Source organism: Tupaia chinensis, unplaced genomic scaffold (assembly GCF_000334495.1).
Source record: "Tupaia chinensis unplaced genomic scaffold, TupChi_1.0 Scaffold000627_1, whole genome shotgun sequence".
Classification (NCBI taxonomy): Eukaryota; Metazoa; Chordata; class Mammalia; order Scandentia; family Tupaiidae; genus Tupaia; species Tupaia belangeri.
This window is the reverse complement of record NW_006160147.1, coordinates 4,970,123-4,993,124: the sequence shown is the minus strand read 5'-3', so window position 1 is coordinate 4,993,124 and position 23,002 is coordinate 4,970,123. Positions and strand designations below refer to the sequence as shown.

The following is a 23,002-nucleotide window of genomic DNA, read 5'->3' as shown; positions in this document are numbered from 1 at the left end:
CCCAGGTCCAGGAAGTGGAGGCTGGCCCTAAAGCTGTGTCACGCAAAGCTCCAAAGCTCCAGCATCGTACTGGGGTTCAGACAGTCCCACTGGAGGGATGAATGGGTTATTTCCTGGCTCAGAATGTCAGATGATGAAAGACATTATTTTAAGCTTTTTCCCTTTTTCAAATGCAATCCTGACATAAGGCCAGATCCCCTTATAAGATCCACCTGCTGGCTCTGCATGTTCCATAAAAGCTGTGATACAAAACTGGAAGTCAGGAGCCTGTGTTCTGGTCTCCATTCCAGCTCCAGCTTTATATGGTATCTTGATTAGCTCTGGACCTCGGGTCTCCTCATCTGTCCAACTGAGAAGTATCAGGGGTGGCTGTCGGATTTATGGCCTTGTGACCTTCCAACATATTCAGAGGCTGTAAACTGGGGCGAGGTGTCACTTCATCCCTGAAGAGTATTTTTGTTTTTTAAGAGGTTTTTGTCTTAGGGCTGGTACACGCGCTAAAAAGAGAAAGTGAGACAGAAGGTGAGAAGGAAAGTCAGAAATCCCTCCCCAAGCGGGATGGCCATAACGCAATCGCTTCTCCATTCTCCTCGTAGGATCTTGGGCATGCACGCACAAGTGCCTAGCGTCTTAAGCCACAGATCTAGGACTTGAGCTGTGATCAGCCATGTGGGAGTCTGGTGACATAAGCGCTAGGTCATCTGCTGGTCCCTCGAAATGTATTTTGAAGTCATTATTAGCTAATACTTCCAAGCACTGTACTAATAACTTGATGTACATCTTTTTTGTTTAATCCCTACAACGAGCCTATGAGGAAGCTGCGTTTATATCTCTATTTTACAGAGAGGAAAGGAGATTCAGGCAGGTTAAGTGACTTGCATATACTAGTTAATGGTGGAGCCAAATTGACCAGCTGGGTCTGATACCAGACACCCAAGTCCTTGAACTCTCCTCCCTGTGGCCTCGTGGTTTACCCGTGTGATTACTCTCATCACAATACACTGCCTGAAACTATATACCATCGCAACGTCAGAAGCCTTCTTCTCAGCCCGCCTCTGCACCTGACTTCTCTGTGGCTGGCTGGGGTCTCCTCTTCTCTGAGTGCCTGTGCTCTCCCTGGGGAAGCAGGTGGGGGCGGGGCTAGTCTCACCTATGCCAAAGGTATCCACCACACCTGACAGATTCCTGGCTCATAATTCTCTCACCCAGGTAGCTCCAAATGGGTCCCTGCCACACCCTCCTGAGCACCAGCCTGATTTACTGGAGTCTCATTCTCAACAGTCCAAAATGAGCTTGTTATTCCTGGTTTCACCCCCACCAAGCCCTCCTTTGCCTTCAGTATTTCTTATCTTGATGAATGCCATTAAGCTGAATTATTGCAAAGCCTTCAAAGGATTCCCCTCATTCTCCACCTCTTCTAAACTCCCCATCCGATTATGCCGAAGTTCCCTTCCTGAGATCAAATAATAATTTAAGAAAAATTGCCAGAGGGCATATGCCAAGACAGAGAGAGATAGGGAAATGGAGGAAGCACCCCCTCATGGGACATGGTCATGCTTCAATCCCTTCTTCTCTGTTTCTCTCTTTCAAGAGAGAACATGCACCTGGCATGTTTCCCAAGCTACTGGGTCCAGGACTTGGAACTATGTAACTGGTCATGTGGGATCTATCTCCCTTAACCACAGGCTGGCCCAGACAAAATCCTTATTATTATTTTTTTTTATTTTGCCAGAAAACCTGTGTATTCACCAGAGAGAGACAGAGAGGGAAAGTGATAAGGCACCCTCCAAGCAGAATGGTCACGCTGCAACCTATTCTTCATTGCTTCTTACTCTGAGGATTTGGGGCATGCATGCACATGTGCCTGGCATGTTTTTCAAGCCACTGGGTCCTGAACTTGAGCCAAACAGTCAGCCAGGGTGGGATCCAGTTGCTTTAATCACCATACCACTGGCTAGCCCCAGACAAAATATATATATTTCAAAATGATTAATTTTAAAAGTTGATATATTTATTTCCATGATAGAGACAGAGAGACAGCCAATCCCAACAAGGTCCTCACACTGCCATGTAGCCCCAACTGCAGACCGCAAAAGACCTGCAGCTGCAGAACATGGGCAGGTCTAACATACTGAGGGAAGTCCCAGGATATGAACCTAAGACTTTTCCCACATGAGTCCAGTTGTGTTACCACTGTGCCACTACCTGGCTCCTAGCTATCTACCTCTTTATCTATTTAATGATAGTGAACATGTGTGCACAAGAGTGAGAGAGGCAGAGACAGAGAGACAGAGAAAAGCATCCTTGATAGAATACTTCCCCAGCCTTCCAAGTCTTGAAGATCTTGGCACAGATGGAACTCTGCCTGCATGGATCAAAACTGTGATTAGCCAGCTGGCCACCAGCATGGCTGTTCAGCAAGTTACTGACTGCACCAGGGAGGCTGGGTGAAGACCAAGACCTGATTGTGGTAGTTCCCTATCATACAGCCTTCTATTCAGACTTCAACGAATAATTATCAAGTAATGACTATGTATCAAGCTCTAGTTGCTTCATCTTTCATTCATTCATTTAACAGCCATCCACTGAACAGCTTGGACCTGGCAAGCACAGGACTCAGGGTGTGAGTTCAAGCATGAATGACAGTCCCTGCCTTCTCTCAGTGTACAGTCTAGTAAGAACGACAGTAAACTAAAAGTTAAAGTTACTGAGCTCTGACACATTTTATTACCTCACTGAATCCTCACAACCCTGGAAGAAGGTATTTATAGACGTGCATATTGAGGCTCAGAGTGGTTAATGCGCCCAAGTGAGTAAATGGTAGAATCAGATTTCAACCCACAGCCCCAAGTCTAACTTTGCAACTGTCCTTCCTCTGAGGACTCTTAGGGCCTAGAGGTATTCCAAACTGCTGAGCAGGTCCTTCAAGGCCTTTTGCAATGTGCACCCAGCAAACAGTTCAAATGCATCTCCAGCCACAATCGAGCTCTCTTCCTTGTGGCACGCATGTGAAATTCAAATTGCATTCTCAGGAGCTGCTCTGCCCTCTTGTGGTTTTGCTCTTACATTTTCTCCACCAGTCAAAATCTATGTCGTCCCCACTTCCTGACAGATACAAGAAGGCCTTCAAAAAATTCATAGGCCATGCAAACTAGATTTTTTTAAAATGGTGTGGGTGTCAACAACTTTTTTTTGCACTCAAATAAATTCATACTTAATTTTTTCATTTTTCCATGAACTTTTTGAAATCCCCTTGCAATCCCCAATAAGGACCACACCTCCCACATCTTCTGTGTGACTCTCAGAAACACCCTTTCCCAGATGGCCTATCTAGATGGAATCTGAAGAATGCGGCCCGGCCACTCCCAGAGTTGCAGTTTTTAGCATTAAACAGCCTGCTGTGTACAGTAGAGAGCTTTCTCCCAAAACGACTTCCTGCTGTGGGAGGTAAGTGGCTACACACCAATTAGGTGAGATGGCAGAGACTCACTTTCTCAGGAGTGCTGGGCCACACCACATTTCTGCTTGGCTGCCAGGCAAAGCTTCGTCAGGTCCTGATGCTTAAAAACACAGAAGACCTGGCCGCACCACAAAAGGCAGAGGCTCTGAAGGGTTCAGGTCAGGGGCTGAGTCAAGCCCACGGATGATTCTGCCTATGAGCTGTCTTCCTTGTGTGAGAGAAGAGAATAATAGAAGATGGTTCTTTTTTTCTTTTTGAAACACAGAGGGCACATGTCCTTGCCAGAAAGAGAGAAAGTACTCCCCCGAGAAGGGCATGGCCACACCTCAATCCCTTCTCTTCCATCTATCCCCATCTTGTCACTATTTTGAGCACACATGCACATGCACCTGGCATGTTCTTCAAGCTGTCAAAGCAGGGCTTCAAAGCATGGTTGGATGTGGACTCCAGCTCCCTTAACCACTCGTTTTTGGAGCTAGCCTGACAGAAGATATTTCTGATCAGCAATCATCCTCACGTGCCCCTCTGCAAGGCAGGGCTAACTCCTCCGTGCTCATGCGGTGGGCTGCCAGTGTGAGATGTGAACAACTGTGGAGAAAGGAGGGAAATGGTATGGAATCTGGATAGCTTCCTGGAGATGGGGTTGCTGCCAAGAGTCTAGGGAGACCAGGCAGCTAGAGTTCACAGGACAGAGTAACTGAATGGAAAGGGCTGTAGAAAGAGGATTCCAGAAGCCTCAGAGGCCCCTATGGAGACCCCTATCAAGTATTCATCTGAGTACTAATCAGTGCATGTGCATGAGGAAATGACCCAAGACTAGAGGAAGAACCATCCAAATGGCCCTATGCCTGCCCTCACTAGTGCCAGAAAAAGTGCCTGTTCCCATGAACCAGATCAGAAAACTCCACAATTCGATAGTCACTGGGTGGAGCACACAATGTATAATTCAGTTGTGGGAAATAATTAGCCTTAGACTGAGCACTGCCCAATAAACCATGAAAGCAAGACCAAAAAAGATCAAACCATTTCCAAGTAACTGAGTCCTAGAACAAAACTCGAGAATACAAGATTATGAAAATATTTATCACCCAACAAGGTACAAGTTGCAATGTCTGGCATCTAATAATAATAATAATAATAATAATTTCCTTGACCTAGCTATAGTGCATACACTAAATGCTGCTACACTGCAGGCTGAGGTCACATGAGAGGCTCAGGTTTGGCTCCCAGCCCACACTAAGAAATGCTGGGCCCAGTGGTGGGTACCTGTAGCTCATCACACCAGAAGCTGAAGCATGAGGATTGAGACAGAGCAAGACCCTGGCTTAAACAAACAAACAAATAAATAAAATTAATGAATATCTAAATAAGCTGGAAAATATGACCCTTAGTGAAGAGAAAGATCAAATTAAAACCAGTCTATAGATATTAGAATTAGCAGGCAAAGACACTAAAAGTTATTATAAATATATTCTATTTGTTCAAAAATTTAAGTATATACATGAAAGATAAAATAAAAAAGACTCAAACCAAACTTCTAAAAGTGAAATTTACAATGTCTTAAATGAGAACTATTAATGGCAGAGTAGATAAGATATTGCAGAAGACAAGGTAAGTGAACTGGAAGACACAGCAATAGCAACCATCCAAAATAAAGTATAAAAAAAAAGAGAATTTTCAAAACGAACAGAGCAGTCATCTGTGAGACAAGTACAGGCTATCTAATATGAATGTAATTGGAATCATCAGAGACAAGCAGGAGACATGAAAATATTTAAAGAAATAATGCCCCAATTTTTCCAATTTTGATGAAAACTGTAAACCTACAGATCCAAGAAGTTCAATGAACCTCAAGTTTAAGAAACATACAGAAAACTACAAGAGACATCATAGTCATATGGTTCAAAACCAGTGATAAAGAAAAAAGTCCTAAAAGCAGCTACAGAAGAAAGACATGTTAAGTACAGAGGAACAAGGATAAAGATAACGGCAAGTTTTTTATTGGAAGCAATACAAGTGAGAAAATAGTGAAGCAATATCCTTAAAATAATGAAAGCAAATGGGAGCAGCAGTTGGCACAAAGGCTATGTCCCTGGACTCCATGTAGTCGACCATGGTTCAAGTCCTGAAGCCAGTGGCTTAAACTCACACTAGGCGTGTGTGCATGCATGCCCAAGATCCTGAGAGGAGATGGAAGAAGGGACTGCAGCATGGCCATACACCTGGGGGGTGATTTCTCGCTTTTTGTCTCTCTGTCTCTCTCTGTCTTTCTGGCGAGCACATGTGCCCTATAGCAAAAACCTCTTTAAAAAAAAAAAATAATGAAAGCAAAGCAAAACAAAACAAAACAAAAACCTGTCAAGCTAGAATTTTCTGCCAAGTGAAAATATTTCAAAAACAAAGGTGAAATAAATACTTTTATAAACATGGAAAAGCTAAAAGAATTTATCACTGGGACATATACAACACAAGAAATATTACAGAAAGTTCTTTAGGCAAGAGGAAAATATCAGATGGAAACCCAAGTCTCCTCAAAGAAATAAAGAGCACCAGAAATAGTAACCACATAGATAAATATGTAATTTTTCTTATTACCTAAATCTCTTTAAAATATAATTGACCATTTAAATAAAATTGTAACAATATAGTATGGAGTTTATAGCACATATAAAAGTAAAATGTAGGGTCCGGCAGGTGGTGCAGTGGCTAAGGTGCTGGACTCTGACATGGTCAACAACGGTTTGAGTTCCGGATCTGGCTGCTTGTTCTTCTCACTTTCCCTTTTTCTCTCTGGTCAAATTTAATAATAATAATAACAAATAAAATAAAATAATTTTTTAAAAAAAGAAGTAAAATGTATAACAAGAATAGTATAAAGGTTCAGAGAGGAAAACAGAAAGTACACAAGGTTTTTATACTAAACATGAATTGGTAGAATATCACTTGATAGGCTGACAAGCTGAAGATGTATATTATAAACTCTAAGCAACCACTAAAATAACAAAACAAAAGGTTCAAGCTCATCGGCAACAAATTAGATAAAATGATATCATAAAATATATTTAATTAATCCAAAAGGCAGAAAAATACTTTAAAAGGGAAAAAGTGATAGTACAAACAGAAAACAAATAGCAATATGATAGACCTTAAACCTAATTCTTCAATAAACACATTAAACACAAGTGATCTAAATACCCCCAATTAAAGGGCAATGAGATAAGATTGGATTAAAAACAAACCAACCAAGATCCAATTATTTGTGTCTAATATTGATAGAAATGACTTTGTTTTAAAGAGAGAGAGATTTTTGCTAGAGTGTGTGGGTGCACTGGAGACAGAAAGGCAGAGAGAGAGAGAGAGAGAGAGAGAGAGAGAGAGAGAGAGAGAGAGAGAGAGAGAGAGAGAGAGAGAGAGAGAGAGAGAGAGAGAGAGAAAGAGAGAAACCACCCCAGGGGGGATGGCCATGCTGCAATCCCTTCTCCGCCATTCTTCTCTCAGGGTTCTGGGCACGTATGCACAGTGCCCAACATAAGTTTCAAGTCACTGGGACCGGGACTCAAACCATAGTCAATCATGTGGGACTTCAGTGCCTTAACCACCACGCCACCTCCTGGCCCCAAGAGAAATGACTTTTAAAATAAAGCTATGATGGACCGGCAGTTAAAGTAATGGCTATGCCACTGGACTCCCATGTAGCTGACTGTGGTTCGAGTCCCAGACCCGGTGGCTTAAACTCACGCCAGGTGGGTGTGTGTGCGTGCCCAAGTCCAAGAGGAGAATGGAGGAGAAGAGATTGTGGTGTGGCCATCCCTCTGGGGGGGTGATTTCTTGCTCTCTCTCTCTCTCTCTCTTTCTGGTGAGCGCACATGCCCTATAGCAAAAACCTCTCCCAGTAAGTAAGTAAATTAATAAAGCTACAAAAAGCCTTCAATAAGGCTGGTTACATGGTCTAGTAGTTAAGGGAGCTAGACCTCAAATGGCTGACCACACAGTTTGGCTCTTGGTCCTTAGTGGCTTGAAAAACACACCGAGCATGTGTACATGCTTGCCCCAAATCCCAACAGGTTTGAGAAATGGAGGAAAGGGATTGCCTCATGTGAGGTTGCTTTTTCCCTCTCTTTCTCTGCCTCTCTGTCCCTCTCTGTCAAATGCACATGCCCTCTGCCAAATGAGGAGGAATGAAAGCCTAAAAGTAAAAGAATAGCTTAAAGAAAGCTGGAATGGCTATATTAATCTCAGACAAAATTTTTTTTTTCTTTTCTTTTTTTGGAGAGGCTTTTGTTATAGGGCTCATGCGCTCTCCAGACAGACAGAGAGAGGCAGAGAGACAGAAAGCGAGAAATCAGCCCCCAGAGGGGATGGCCACGCCGCATTCCCCTCTTCTCCATTCTCTGCTCGGGATCTTGGGCACGCACACACACGCGCCTGGAGTGAGTTTAAGCCACCAGGTCTGGGACGCGAACCATGGTGGACTACGTGGGAGTCCAACGACATAGACATTACGCTAACTGCTGGCCCCCAATCTCAGACAGAATTTTAGAGCCAAGACTATTATCAGAGACAAAGGTTATTCCATAATTAAGGGTCTGTTAATCAAAGAAACAGCCAGTGATGTGGTGGTTTAAGGTGTCTGGATCCTACACAGCTGACAGAGCAGTTCGAGCCTTAGATCTGGCCGCTTGAAAATTACACTGGGTGCAAATGTGTATGTGCCCAAAATCCTGAAAGGAGAATGGAGAAGGGGTTACAAGATGATTCTCCCCCATGGAGAGAGGTGCCTTCTCTCTTTCTCTCCCTCTTTCCTTGGAAGCACAAGTGCTCTCTAGCAAAAAAAAATTTTAAGAAAAAAGAAGAAATGGGGAGCCAGCAGGTGGAATGGTGGTTAAGATGCCAGAGTTCTACATGGCCGACCACGGTTCGAGTCTTGAACTGGGGACTTGCTTTCTCACTTTCCCCTTTTCTCTCTGTCTCTTTGGTCAAATTAAAAAATAATATTAAATAATAATAACAAATAAAATTAAATAAAGAAATAACTTTTTTAAAAAGAAGAAGAAATGAAAAAGAACAGAATAATCCTAAATGTTTAAACACCTAATAGTGGAGCTTCGAACTTCAGGAAGATCAATCTGTATGGATAAATAAGCAAACTCACAATTACAGTTGGAAGTTTCAATACTTCTTTCTCAACAATAGATAAAAAAGTAGAACACAGGTATGCCTCAACAAATGTTGGCTACTTGCATTGCTATTACAGTTCAAGTTGGTAAACATTTATTAAACATTCCAGAAAAGACCCGGAACCCAGCCCCTCCTGAGATGCATACAGGTGTCTACAAAGGGAGTGTGTTAGGGTCCCTAGGCTTCTGAGCAGAGGACGACCACCCCACGCCCCATCCCAGCGCCCCCTACAATATTTTAGCCTCTTCCCTTCTTGCTCCCTGGCTCCCCCGTGTGGTAGTTCTGGGTTCAACACTGGCAGTGAGGCTGAGAGCTGGACCAAATTGGCCATAGGAGCTTCCCCTTGAGAAAGCTTCAGAAAAGGCAGGGCCTGGGCTAATGGATACAGTGGTCTGTCTGCTGGAGGGAACAGAGGGCTGGGAGCCAGGAAAGGAGGACCTCGCACCAGCTAAGTCACCACTCTGCTGTGCTGGGGTCCTGCTGAGGAATGAGAATGAGGACGGAGGTATTTGTGGGTGTTTGGGGTTGCACCATCGGCAGAAAGACAGCAGGGACCTGCAGATCGGAGAGGCCAGCCGGCTGAGCTGATCCTCCTGGTTCTTTGGTGAAGGGGGACCAGGGTCATCTGTGGAGTAGAACTGTGACTTGGCCTGCATGTGAGGAGGGGTGGTCATCAGTCTTACAGCAAAACGTGCCCATTCAAACGGTCAGTCACAGGGCCCTGTGCGGGGCACCAATCCACTTCCTGCTATTTTGGAAAAGGGGCAGAGCCAGATCATAAGGAGTTCCTGTGCCAGTCTAGACTGAGACTCATTTTGTGGGCAAGAAGAAGCCACTGAGCATTCTTCTTACAGGGGTGACATGATAAAAACTCTGGCAAGGCCATGGGGGGGTCCCAGAGACGGCCCTGGACTGTCACCCTGGGGAGACTCACTCCCTCACGCTTTCACATACGGCTTCATGGGAGCCTCACGACCACCCTCTGTACTGGCCCCACTTCTCAGAGGACAAACCTGAGGCTCGGAGAAGCCAGGAGGCTTATCTGGGCCATGGACAGGTTGAGAAGCCCTTATCCGAAATGCTTGGGACCGCAGGTATTACAGAGGTCTAATTCTTGTGGATTTTGGCATATTCGCTTATACATACTGAGATGTCTCGGGGGATGCGAACCCAGTCTAAACATGAAATTCATATCCACCTGACCCACAGACCCAAGGTAACTTTTTACAATAGTCTCGGACTGGAGCATTTCGACTGTGCCCCATCACATGAGGTCCGGTGTCCAATTTCTCACTTACCGAATTTTCATGTCAGTGCTCAAAAAGTTTTGAATTTTGGAGCATTTCAGATTTTGGATTTTCAGATCAGGGGTGTCCAACCCGTATCAAGCATCTCACTTAAACAATCTGGATTACAGCCTAGCTCTTCAGTCACCCAGGCCAAAGATCTTTCTTTTCTTTAAGAAGACATTAATTGCTTTTAAAGAATATTACATTAGAAATACATGAAAATGTTGGGCTATTTATTTTTAATTTTTAATTTAATTTATTTATTTTTAGAGATTTTTTTTTTTGAGAGGTTTTTGCTATAGGGTGTGTACGCTTTCCAGACAGACAGAGAGAGACAGAGAGACAGAAAACAAGAAATCACCCCCCAGGGCGGATGACCACGCTGCAATCCCTTCTCTTCCATTCTCCTCTCGGGATCTTGGGCACGCACACACACGCGCCCAGCGTGAGTTTAAGCCACTGGGTCCGGGACTCGAACTGCGGTTGACTATGTGGGAATCCAGCGACATAGCCATTACGCTAACTGCTGGCCCCTTTAGAGATATTTTTACAATCGGGCATGTGTGCTCACCGGAAAGACAGAGAGAGACAGAGAGACAGAAAGCAAGAAATCACCCCACCGGGGGGATGGCCATGCCACAAAACCACCTTCTCTGTTCTCCTCTTGGGATTTGGGGCATGCATGCACACACGCCTGGCATGAGTTTTAAGTCACCAGGTCCAAGATTCAAACAGTAGTCGACTACATGGGAGTCCAGTGCTGGTCTCAGCACTGGGCTATTTAAATGGCAAACTTCAAAATTTCATTCTACCTCTTTCAACCCCCACCTGCTGTCACCCCTCCCAAGGTTAAACCTCTTTCAAGAGTTAGCTGGGCACCGTGCAGGCCCTCACTCTGCATTTATGTGCATGCACACATACATGATGTACACATACACACATACATGTATGTACAGAATATAACAGGCCTTGTCCTAGATGGCTGTGGGGTGACTTGCTCTCACTTCATGCTGTTCCTACCAGTACAGAAGGAGCCCTCTCCCTTTGGAAGGGCACTTTGTGATCAGCAAGGGTGGCTATTTCCTTCCCAGCATCCCCGGAGCTCTTCCCACTGCTCACACCACCCCGTTGACACTCCCCAGGTCAGAGCCTGGGTAGTCCAGGTGCCAGGTGACCAAAGCAGCACCTCTGTAAGGCAGCATCTCCCACTGATGGCACCTGAAAGGACCGAGGGCAGGACCCTGCCTGAATACATATCTGTGGAATGCATTCAAGGCAGGCCTTAGACACACACACATCTTTTTTCATTTTAGAGATTATTAATTTAATGTGTGAGTGTCAGGGGATCTAAGAACATCAAACCAGTGAGTCAAGGATATTTTTAAATTTCCTCTGACATAAGTTTATTTAAGCTTAATAAAATGAGCCTATTTAAAGAGAAATATTAAGTAAATAATAGCACAGGTGGAGGATGGATATGGCCAGAATCCCAAGTGTGAAAGCGCCCGAGTGAGGTTTGGGAACCGCAGCGGCGGGTGAGGGCCCTGGCCTTGCCAGCAGGGGCCTAGAGCCTGGTTTTCCAGGCCACTGCTCAGGGACTCAGGAGGGCGGGAGGAGGAGAAGGAATCGGGCCTGCTGGATGTCAGATGCTTTGAGCACTGGCTACAGGGCTGTGAAAGGAAAGGCATGTATGTTCCCCTCTTACAGTCTGTGTGCTCTGACCAAGGAAAGAGCAGCTTAGGCCAGGGGACAGAGCTGCCAGGGCAGGCTGACAGCAGTTTGTGATGACAACCAACCGTGGCAGGCAAGAACAAAGACTTCTTGGGGTTGGCTCCTCCATGGGCAATCAAAGGACTGGACCCACTCATCAGGGGTCTCACTTCATCTGAAGGCACTGGGGAGCCATTGAGAGATTTTTCATCATAAGAGAGACATGATAACAGCACCTTTAAGAACACCAGAAATATATTGGGACCAGCAGTTAACATAATGGCTATGTCGCTGGACTCCCACATAGCCAAACGCAGTTCACGTCCTGGACCCGGTGGTTTAAAACTTACGCTGGGCGCATGTGCATGCGTGCCCAAAATCCCGAGAGGAGAACGGAGGAGAAGGGATTGTGGCGTGGCCATCCCCCCTGGGGGGTGATTTCTCGCTTTCTGTCTCTCTGTCTCTCTGTCCGTCTGGTGAGCGCACGTGCCCTATAGCAAAAACCTCTCCAAAATAATAGAGTACCTGAAATATAAATTTGGGGGCGCACCCCCAAATGAAGGAACTGCAGCTGTTTTGACAATTTACAGTGGCCTTCCACCAAAAGCAATGATGCTGTCTAGTAACAGGCTTAAACTGGAAAAGGGTCTTGGGTAAATCTGAAGACTTGCTTGGTCACACATGAATAAGTCAGACATCGTAGACCTTGGAGACCTCCCGGGAGAGACCCAGAAACCACTGGTTCCGTGGCTGACAAAAGCCCAGGCAGCTACCAGTGCCCGTCCCATTTCTGATGGCAATGAGAGAAACCCACACGGCCTTGGGAGTTTGCAGCTGGGGACTTCAAGGCCACCCCATCTACACACCTGATCCTCCTTCCTCCCCACCTAGTTTCCCTCTGACGCAGTTGAGAGAAGACAGTCAGAACTTTGGGATTATTGCTTTTAAAAGACTGAGGCCAAATACTTACCTCCAGGACAATCTCAACCATGTTTGGAAAGAGATATTACAGAAAGAACACGTAAAAACATTTATGAAGAGTAGTTCTCTCTGAATGGAGGAAAATCAATGGTTTTCTTTTCCTTCAAGAGCAGAGAGGAGAAATGCCACTAAATTGAGACCTCATAACAGCCGTATGCCCCTGAATTAGCTGAGCTCGGTCCCATGATAAATCTCTCAAGACAATGGCACTAATGCCAAGGGTGGCTGAGCCCGTGCCGGTGTCAAGGTGAAAGAGAGCTCCATCTTGATCCTTCACAGAATACCAAGCCAAGGCGGAAGTCCACACAAACGGGCTTTTTAGAAAAGGCGAGTGGGCCTGGAGCAGGGCCCAGCTTTTATTGATAAAAGGCTCGGTCCTGCCCCGTTCTGCTGAAATATGCAGTCAGGCCCGTCCAACGCAAGCACAGCCGCCGGCTGCCCCGGCCGCAGAGCACTGGCCCCACGCCGGGCTCCCTGCCGCCTGGGGAGCTGCTCAGCACCCACGTGGGACTCTGGCTCCTTCCCCTGCCATGTTTCCATGGTGGCTCTGCGCTGACACAGCCCTGACTTCACCTGCCAGAGGGCTCGGAGGTTGACTCCTCTCTCCACAGAGGAAAGGGGGTTGCTCTGTCTGCAAACACTCAGACTCGAAAGCACCTCTTCACTGCTGACATTCCAAGGATGAGATCGGGTGCAGCCAACTGAGCCCACACCTGGGAGCTGGCTAACCGGCTCTGGCTGGGCTTCCCAACCCCAGCGTGACTGCCATTGGGAGCTGGATGCTTCGTGGTGAGGGCCAGCTGTGCATCGGACAATGTTTATTAGCACCCCTGCCTCTGCCCACTAGGTGCCAGTTGCATCCCTGAGTTGTTACACCCGAAAATGTCACCAGACATTGCCAAATGTCCCCGGAGGCAGGGGTGGAGCAAATCATCCCCTTCTGGGACCTGCTGCTCTAGAGGAAGGAATGGAGAGAGACAGGGCAGAGGCCATGTCTGTCCCCTTCATCACTAAGTCTTGGCATTTCTGGGTCTGGCACATGATGAACACTCAAAACATACTTGCTAAATGAATAAAAGGATGATGTCCTGTAACACTCCCCTGACCAGCAATCTTCGACTCATACATTGAAGCATAGATCAAATATCACCTCCTCTAGGAAGCCTTCCTTGACTTTTCCCAGTATAAACAATTGTACTGTCTACCCCAAAACACTTGGGTTATCCTTTTATTGTAACGTGTGCCACAATATATACTATTTGGTTGTATTCTGGTCCCCACCACATGAACGTAAGCTCTTTGAAGACAAGAATTGTCACGTATTATTGCCCTTACTCCTACTAGTACTCCACATAGTGTAGGTATTCAATAAATGCTTGTTGATAACAAGGTCTCCTTTCTAAATCCTAGCCATCAAAGTTCAACCACATTGTAGTTCAAGTGCCCTGGCACAACCCAGAACCAAGAGCTGTTTTCAGCATCAATTACCTGGTCCTTTAACCAAGGGAAGAACACCTGTCCTGCCCTGTGATGGTGAACCTGACCTGGCTGACTGAGTGGCAGGAAAGACAATGTGCTTAGGTATGCTTGGCCATCATCCCCACTGCCCCAGGGCTGTGAGGCCCCCAAGCACCTTCAGGAGGCTTCTCCAGGGCCCCACCCACTCTTCCCTACCCATAGCCACAGCTCTGGCTCAGAGCCCTAGTACAAAATGGGTTCTGTGCTTGGGGAAAACTATAGGGACTTCTGGGTATTGACAGATGTTTCTGGCACTGCTCCAGTCTCCGGGGAAAGGAATGTGTCTGTGGACTCCTCTGGACAGAGTGGACCCAACACCCAGCATGCATAGAATACTGAAGCTTCATGCCTCCTCCTGCTCACCCGAGCTCCTGGGCCCTGGGAGAGAAGGCAGGCCCCAGAGTGCCTGCAGAGGCTGCTCCCAGCCTGGTCTGCAGGTTTTGCTGCCTACCTGGCCGAAGGTCGGGGCGAGGGTACTCTCTGGAGAAGGCCTGTCCTGGGCTGAGCCCCCCTGCCGACTGCAGTCCAGCTGGATCAGGCTGCGGCACTGAGGGTGGCAGGTGAATTTACAGTCTGCAGGGAAAGAACCAAAGCAGGGTTAGGGCCCAGGCAGCATCCCCATCACGTCCACCAGAGAAATACCTGGGAGACTGAGTTCAGCTCTGATGAGATGAGCACAGCAGGAGGGAAGTGGAGGAGTGAGAAGGCGCCTGCACTCCCAGCGGGGCACCGGCAATGCCGGGTAAGTGCCCTACACATTTGCAAACCGCTTCCATCTGCATTATTTGTGTGACCTGCAGTCGCTATTAGTGCCGCTTAACAGACCAGAAATTGGGGCAGCTACGGACTGGTAGGCTTCCTGCTAATGTATATTATTCTGGGGGCATTTGGCCAGTCTGTAAAATGCAGGTAATGGCTACCTTGCTGCTGCACAAAGGTGTTCATGGTTTAGGGAAGGACGTGCCTTAGAGAATTCAAAATGCTTCAGAGGGCCAGCTCGGGCCCAGTCCTAAGGTGCTGTGAGGCTGGATGGACACAGGAGGTCGTGGATTCAGTTCCAGGGCGACCTAGCCGCTGCAGGTGTGCGTGATCCTGTGGCTAGAAAGCTGCTGGGGTGGGGCGGGTGTGGCATGAGACCCTGCTGAGGGCACTTGTCATCCTTTCTGTCACTCATTCTTGTGGAAAAAGAAGAAAGAAACTCAAATACAGGACGCTTCAGAGACAAAGGCATCAGCAGCAGCAGGAAGGGCTCTTTCCTCGCCCGACCCTGCCCAGGATGGGGTCTGGGGGTAACGAACGACTCTCACCCAGCTGACACAGACGGCATCCCAAAGCAGGTGCTTCTGCGGAAAGCACACATTGCAGGGACGATGTTCGCTGCGACGTAAGCAGACAATGACCAGAGTTGGAAGGTGCATTGGGCACGACCTTGGAGATAAGGAAACAGAGGCCCAGAGAGGAAAGTGCGGTGCCCAGCGGCAGTAGCTCATGGGTGGTGGCCCAAGGCTGCTAATATTCCCCAGGTTTCTCAAGGGCTCTCTCTGGAGCCTCCTTGGCAGGAAAGAGAAGTCTCAGGAGGCGGGAGGGGTGAAGACTCAACCGATGGGGGTGGGGTAGGGAGTGGGGTGAAGGAAAGGGGGGCAGTGAAAGCCCTCAGGATGTGTCCAGCAGCAGTCGGCGAAGTGCTGGACCCGGCCACCCACGACAGCTGCTGGGTCAGCGGTCCCCCACTCTGGAGGTGCCACAGTGCAGCCAGGAGGCCCAGCCTTCCAGAGCCCACGTCTTCCGTGAGTTTTCCCTCCTGACAGCAAAGGCAGGTACATCGGGAAGGGCTGGGGCAGGTGGCCTTTGTGGCAGGGGACAGGACAGCCTGGACGTGCTGGGATAACCTGGGGGTCAAGGACCACTGGGACCAAGCAGTGCTCAGACACTCCGAGACTCTCTTCTTTCCTTCTAACAAGCTCCAAAACCTCAGCGCATTGGGTCTCTTTTTTCTTTTTGTTTAGGTTTTTGCCATATGGCACGTGCGCTCACTGGAGACAGAGAGGGAAAGTGAGAAATCGCCCCCCAGGGGAATGGCCCTGCCTCAATCCCTTCTCCTTCCTACTTCTCTTGGGATTTTGGGCACACACAAACACATGCTCAGCATGATTTTTAAGCCACCAGGTCCTGGACTTGAACCAAGGCGTTGGCCATGTGGGTACCTTAACCACCATGCCACCTACTGGCCCCTTGTCTCCTTTTTTCAAAGCTGCCACAGCGCACTTGACCTTGGGTTTTGGGGTGGCCGATCCTCTTTTCTCCACTCTTGTCTCTTTTCAAGTTTATTTCATGGTGGCAGGGGGGCTGATAGGGTCTTGTCCTGCCACAGTCCTCCCAAGCCCTCCAGCTAGCCGGGTGTGCTCAGGTTGACCCGGATACAAACCCCAGGCTTTCCCACCTGCTTCCTGCTCCCTGTGCCACCACGGCTGGGCTTCACTCTTTTGGGACGCTTTGGAATGAGTTGCCCCCAGCCACCCATTCCCTTACACCCCCAAGCATGAGTGCCCGGGCAGTCCTCCTCGTACGGGTTTTACCTCCAACGTCTACAGGGGTGCACCCTGGCAAACGTGGGCACACACAGGCATTCTGGAGGTCTACAACCTTACGCCATGGTCCAAAGTTCTGGCCACCTTTCCAGGATGGCAGGTAGGAGCTCTACCTCCAGGCCCGAAGGTGAGGCCCCCCCAGCATCCCCCTCCTTCAGACCCCACACTCCTCTGGGCCTTTCTGATCCCCCCAGGAGGCCCCCCCTCTCACCTGGAGACAGAACGGGTGCAGCTAATCCTGAGGCACACTATCTCCCTGGAGATGCCCACGTACGTTTCTGGACCACCACTCCCCCCCGCCCCCCGCCCCAGGAGCAGCTCCTGCTCGGTGCCACAGTAGCCTCCCCTTGGTGGAGTGAGGGTCCAGAGGGATGTGCAGGCCAAGTCTCCCTGCCCACAGTGCCCACAGGCCCTGGGGCTTTGAGAAGGCTGCACTGAGGCCAAGACCCACAAAGAGCAGCATTGTTCCCGGGCTCTGGCCCAGACACACCTGTGTGGCTCTGGTAATGCTCTGAGCGATGAAGAATGCCCGGGCAGATGCCAAGAATGGGAAACGAGGGAGAGAGGGAAGGACTGGAGGCTCTCCCGGGTCTTCGGGAGGGAAACCTGCCTATGCTAGAGAGAGGAAAGCATCGTGGGAGAGGAGGGATGGACAGGGCATCTGCAGCTCGCTCTCTCTTCAACCCACACACCCTAAAAACAGTACCAGAACCTCAGAGTTCCTTTTACAGGGCTGACGCTGAGCTGGACAGAGCTAAGAGCAGCAGATTCCAAGAGGAGCGTTTCGGGTTTACAGAAAGCATGTGTGAGCCCTAATGACTTCGTTCCATCAGACCGGGTAATCACAGGCCATAGCAAAACCACTGGAGCATGTCTTCATGCCGCCTGGCCCCTGGAAAAGCCAAGCCCGGGGCTTTGGGGCCAGCAGAGATGAAGTCAGAACCCCCATGCCCTCCTCCCGAACATAGAGGCCACAGCCTGAGGCCTGATAAGTCTGGTGAGCAGGCAACCTGGGAGAGCCCCAAGACGGGGCCACGTTCCACTCAGACTCAGTGGTCAAACCCCTGCACATCATCTTTTCCTCAAGGCAGCTTGTCATGAGGTGCTGCCAAACCAAGCCCTGTCCTGGGTATCCCATCAGCCTCTGGGCACTTAGCTTGTACTCGATGTGGACAAATTAAGTAAAGAAAGAGGGACCCTGGGTGGGGCAGGGCCACACGGGCCCCAGGACAGCTCACTCAGCCTTCCCTGGATGGCCAGCTCCTTCATCTCTGGTGGCAGCAACACGTCTTGTGTGTGGGCTTCCAGGTGGGCTGAGGGTGAGGATGCACAGGGCATGACCCCTGGGCAGCCCAGGCTAGCTGGCAGCTGGGACGCACACATGAAGACACTGGGTGAGACAGCCCAAAGCAGGACCAACTTCCAGGTCTCAGAAGCTTGTTCAGTTAGAGACCTCTGCCAGTCAGAGCAGTGAGGGAAGGCTTCAGGGTGCAGGAGACTCCGGGGAGCTAGACCAGGGCTCAGACTTCGGGTAGCTCATGCACACTCATCACAGGGGCCAAGGGGAGGCAGCAAGTTGAAAGAGGGAGGTGCTGATGTCACTGAGAGAGGGGACAACGATCTCACCAACAGAGGCAGCAAGGATTAGAGAGCAATGTCCCAGCTTCTACTGTCGTTTCTAGAGAAAACTGGCATCTCTTTAGTACTGTCAACTGTAAAACCAAATTATCCCATTCCCTTTTCTATTCATTCCTTCCAACTCTGTCCCCACACCCAGGCAATATTTTGAGGAAAGTAAATGTCCAAGTTTTGGAGGAAGGGACTCTGGGAACACAAGGGGCTAACTGTAGGGACGAATGATGGAGACAAACTACAATACGGACCCCTTTCCCAGAGGAACCCTGAGCCAGCATGGAAGTAGCCAGGGCCATCTGCCTACATCCCCCAGGCTGTATCTGTTAGCCAGAGCTGAGTAACAAAGTACCATAAGACACAAATTGATCATCTTATGGTTCTGGAGGCTAGAAGTCCACAATCAAGTTGTCAGCTAGGCCTCGCTCTCTCTGAAACATGCACGGTTCCTTCCTTGCCTCTTCCTAGCTTCTGAGGACTCACAGCAATCTCTGGCGTTCCTAGGGTGGCAGCTGCATTTCCTGTGTGCCTCTGTCTTCATGTGGCTGTCTTCTTATGAGAGTACCAGTCGTAATCATTAGGGGACCACCTTAGGCCAGCATGACGGCTTAACTAATTACACCTCAACTCTCCTATTTCCAGATAAGGTAGCCTTCTGAGGCACTGGGGGTTAGAGCTTCGACATATCGTTTGTTTTTGATGGGGAGGGAGTACATTTCAATCCACAATGCAGACCCTGGGCCACAGTAGAAGGTCGCCAGTAGATACCATCTCCAGAGACCAGCAGGACTGGCTAGCCAGGCAAGGTAGGACCACCTGCCACCTCCACCGGCCCGCTTCTGGCTTGAACATGGTAGTCAGTCCAGAGGTCATGGCAACTGTGCCGGGAGTTGGCATTACTTCTTCCACGTCAGCCCAGAGGAAGTAAAGCTAGCAGGTGTGGAACTACGTGCTAGGAGATTGTTTTTCCAAAATGCAGACGCTACAAACCTCCCCTTAACCCTCTGGACTGCTAGAGTTAGTTTCTGCCCCACCTCAGTTGCCAAATACACACACACACACACACACACACACACACACACACACAGCCACGCAGCAGCTAAACCTGAGCGGCTAATTTTCCCAAACCAGAGGCATTCCATTGATAAGAAGCTGCAAGGCCCTTTCACCCCTGTGTGGCAGGCAAGAAACCGAGATAACATAGACAACACTTCACTCTCCCCTCCTCCAGCACCGGCCAGGGGATGGGGTGAGGGTTGGGGCAGGACTGAGGACACAGAGCCTGGTTCATGGCGAGCCCACTCCCAGGTCAGCAAACAGCAGCTTCTCACACTGCGTGGACACAAAGCCTTTGAGGCCCAAGGGGGAGCATGAGCACCTCTGAACCCAGAATGCTGCACCCATCCCCTGGGCACCCCCAGACCTTCCCAGAGAAGGTCAACCCCGAAAGAAACCTGACCACTCCCGGCCCCTCTCTTCCTCGGGACCAGTGACCTGGCCTGTACCAGGGAGTAAGGGGCAGAGAAGGGACTTGGAGTAAGGCCTGGCCCCCAGTCGCCATCCAGCCAGCTCTAAGCCACCGATTCTCTGAGCACTCATTTCCTCAACTCTAAAGCAGGAGTCATAATGGCCAGCTCATAGGGCTGCCGGGTGGGTTAAGTGAGGATTAAGTGAGGTTCTTTCTATTATTATTATTTTTTTATTTATTTTCAAGAGTTTTTTGTTTGTTTGTTTGTTTGTTTTGCTATAGGGCGTGTGCGCTCACCAGACAGACAGAGAGAGACAAAGAGACAGAAAGTGAGAAATCACCCCCCAGGGGGGATGGTCACGCCGCAATCCCTTCTCCTCCATTCTCCTCTCGGGATCTTGGGCACGCACGCACACGCGTCCGGCGTGAGTTTTAAGCCACCGGGTCTGGGACGTGAACCGCGGTCGACTACGTGGGAGTCCAGCAACATAGCCATTACGCTAACTGCTGGTCCCATTATTATTTTTTAATTTGCCAGATGACCCATGCACTCACCAGAGAGACAGAGAAAGGGATGAGGAGGAAAGACCCCTGAATGGAGCGTGGTTGTACTGCAATCCCTTCTCCTCCATCTCTCCATCCTGTTGGGATTTTAGGGTAAACATACATATTCCTGATGTGTTTTCTAAGCCATCGGGGATGGGATTTGAACCATGTAGTCAGCCATATGGTATCCAGCTCCTTCAACCACCAGGCCACAGGGTCAATCCTTAAATAAGATTCTTGATGTAAGGGGCCAGCAGATGGTGTAACGGTTATATTGCTGGATTCTCACGTAGTGGGCTGCATTTCGAGTCCTGGATCCAGCAACTTAAAACTCATGCCGGGCGCATGTGTGTGCATGCCCAAAATCCTGAGAGGAGAATGGAGGAGAAGGGATTGCAGCATGGCCATCCCTCCTGGGGGGAGGAGGGTGATTTCTCGCTGAGAACACAGATGTACATTGGAAAATTACAATTCATGGGGCTGGCAGGTGGCGTGGTGGTTAAAGGCGCTGGACTCCCACATGGCTGACCATGGTTTGAGTCCTGGACCTGGTGGCTTGCTTTCTCTCTTCCTCTATCTATCTGTGTTCCTCTCTGGTCAAATTAAAATAAATAAATAAATAGAGTGAAATAAAATAATTTAAAGTAATTTCAAAAAAAGAAAATTACAGGTAATTAGCAGTTAGCGTAATGGCTATGTCGCTGGACTCCTGGTCAAATTAAAATAAATAAATAAATAGAGTGAAATAAAATAATTTAAAGTAATTTCAAAAAAAGAAAATTACAGGTAATTAGCAGTTAGCGTAATGGCTATGTCGCTGGACTCCTGGTCAAATTAAAATAAATAAATAAATAGAGTGAAATAAAATAATTTAAAGTAATTTCAAAAAAAGAAAATTACAATTCACTAAAGTTTGTTTCTTTTCCTTGTTTTGGGAATAAAGGTTGGCCTGCTCCTCTTCAATAAGTCAGTAGAGACAGCCCTCAGGCTCATAGCTCCTGCCTTCACTCCCTTCCCAGACATTTCTTCGAGAATCCCCCATTTTCGCCCTGGAGGTCACACCACTGGAGCCTTAGGGCTGGACCGGTCAAGACAGCTAAAAGGCTGCCCAGAGAGTGCCTCCATCACCCTCTGCATGCCAGGACCGCCTGAGGTGTTCCAGGCTGACCCAGGTCTGCTCTACCAATGCACCCCACCTGGACAGCGTCCTGCTCCCGCGGGTCTCAGGGTCCTCACCTGTGAAACAGAGGTGATGGCAGTAGCTCTGTGGGAGGAACATAGCCTATGAGATAGCAGCCTATCTTGTAGGTACTGCGGAGAGAATTAAACAGGCTATCACGCAAATAACGGCACCATGCCTGATCCACAGAGGCATTCCATGAATGCTGGCTATTGTCCTCACTGGCTGAAGTCCAAGTCTATCCAGCCATAGCGTCCGGGCTCCTCGTCCCCAATGCCTGCCTGTGTGTCACCCATCAGAACCCACTGACCTTCCTCCAGATGTCACCAGGTCCTGATGACAAAGACTCTGACATATCCTCAGACCTCCCATTGTACCTCTGTCCCTGTCTGAGCTAAGGCAGCCCAGGTCTCAGCTCCCTGCGGAGGGGAGACACCAGGTACAAAAGGGCCTGGTGAAGGGTGCCCCTCCCCCACCTTGGGGAGGCACCTCTGCTCACCCCTGGGACTTCCCTCCTGCCCTCCTTCCTCCTCACCTGCCTCCAACACTGGAACTTCTAAAACTTTACTCTAGTTTTAGAAAAGAAAATCATTAACCAAAGTCAACTACTTCCAGTATTGAAAAGGGTGTGGGGACACGAGAAGGTCATACCCAATTGGTGGTATTGAAGAAATTTATCCCAAGTGTATAGTTACTTGTATCAAAACACATCTTCCCTAACGCATTCATCACATAGTTGTTTATGACCACAAAATGTGAGAAATACCCCAACATCCACCTAGAGGGGCCTAGTTACAGTTACATTTTCAAACGGACTACGATGTAGCCATTACCTCAGACGGTGCAGACTAATACTGACCAACATGGAAACACAGCCAGAGCACACCGCTGAGAAAGGATAAAGGTTGTGTTTTATGATCCTAATTACATAAAATACACACATACGCTACGCAGAGAAATTTCTGGAAGGAAGGTTACATGCTCTGAGTGATAGGATTTCAAGAGTTTTCCCTTCCTTACGTAGTTTCTAGATTGTCTCGATTTTTAGAATAAACATACATTCATCTTTAGACTCTTCATTGTGTTGTTATTCCTGATCGAGCCCATGCGCGTTAGAGTGAGAAAGGAGAGGTGCGCCCTCTACAGGGTCCGATCATGCTGCGACCTGTTGGTTTTATGCAAGTAGTCAGCCTGTTTTTCAGGCTTACCAGGCCAGGGATTCTAACCCCAGTCACCACGTGGGAGCTAGCTTCTGTTGAGCAGTGCATCACTGCTGCATGCAGAGCTGGTCCAACATGCATTCTCTACTGATGGGAAAAATACCATTACAAAAAACATGTAAGGGTTGGGAACCAGCAGTTAGCGTACTGGCTATGTCGCTTGACTCCCACGTAGTCCACCGCGGTTCGCGTCCCGGACCCGGTGGCTTAAAACTCACGCCGGGTGCGTGTG

General features: G+C 48.5%; 1 protein-coding gene across 1 annotated transcript in view; it reads right to left on the bottom strand.

Annotated features, from left to right (window-relative positions):
* RASSF5 (Ras association domain family member 5) overlaps positions 1 to 23,002 on the bottom strand; it is a gene marked incomplete at its 5' end in the record, with an annotated part of 90,856 nt that overhangs the window by 38,650 nt on the left and 29,204 nt on the right. Inside the window, 1 exon segment of the mRNA XM_014591905.1 lies at positions 14,588 to 14,709. Within this exon segment, the coding sequence (XP_014447391.1) occupies positions 14,588 to 14,709 (122 nt within the window).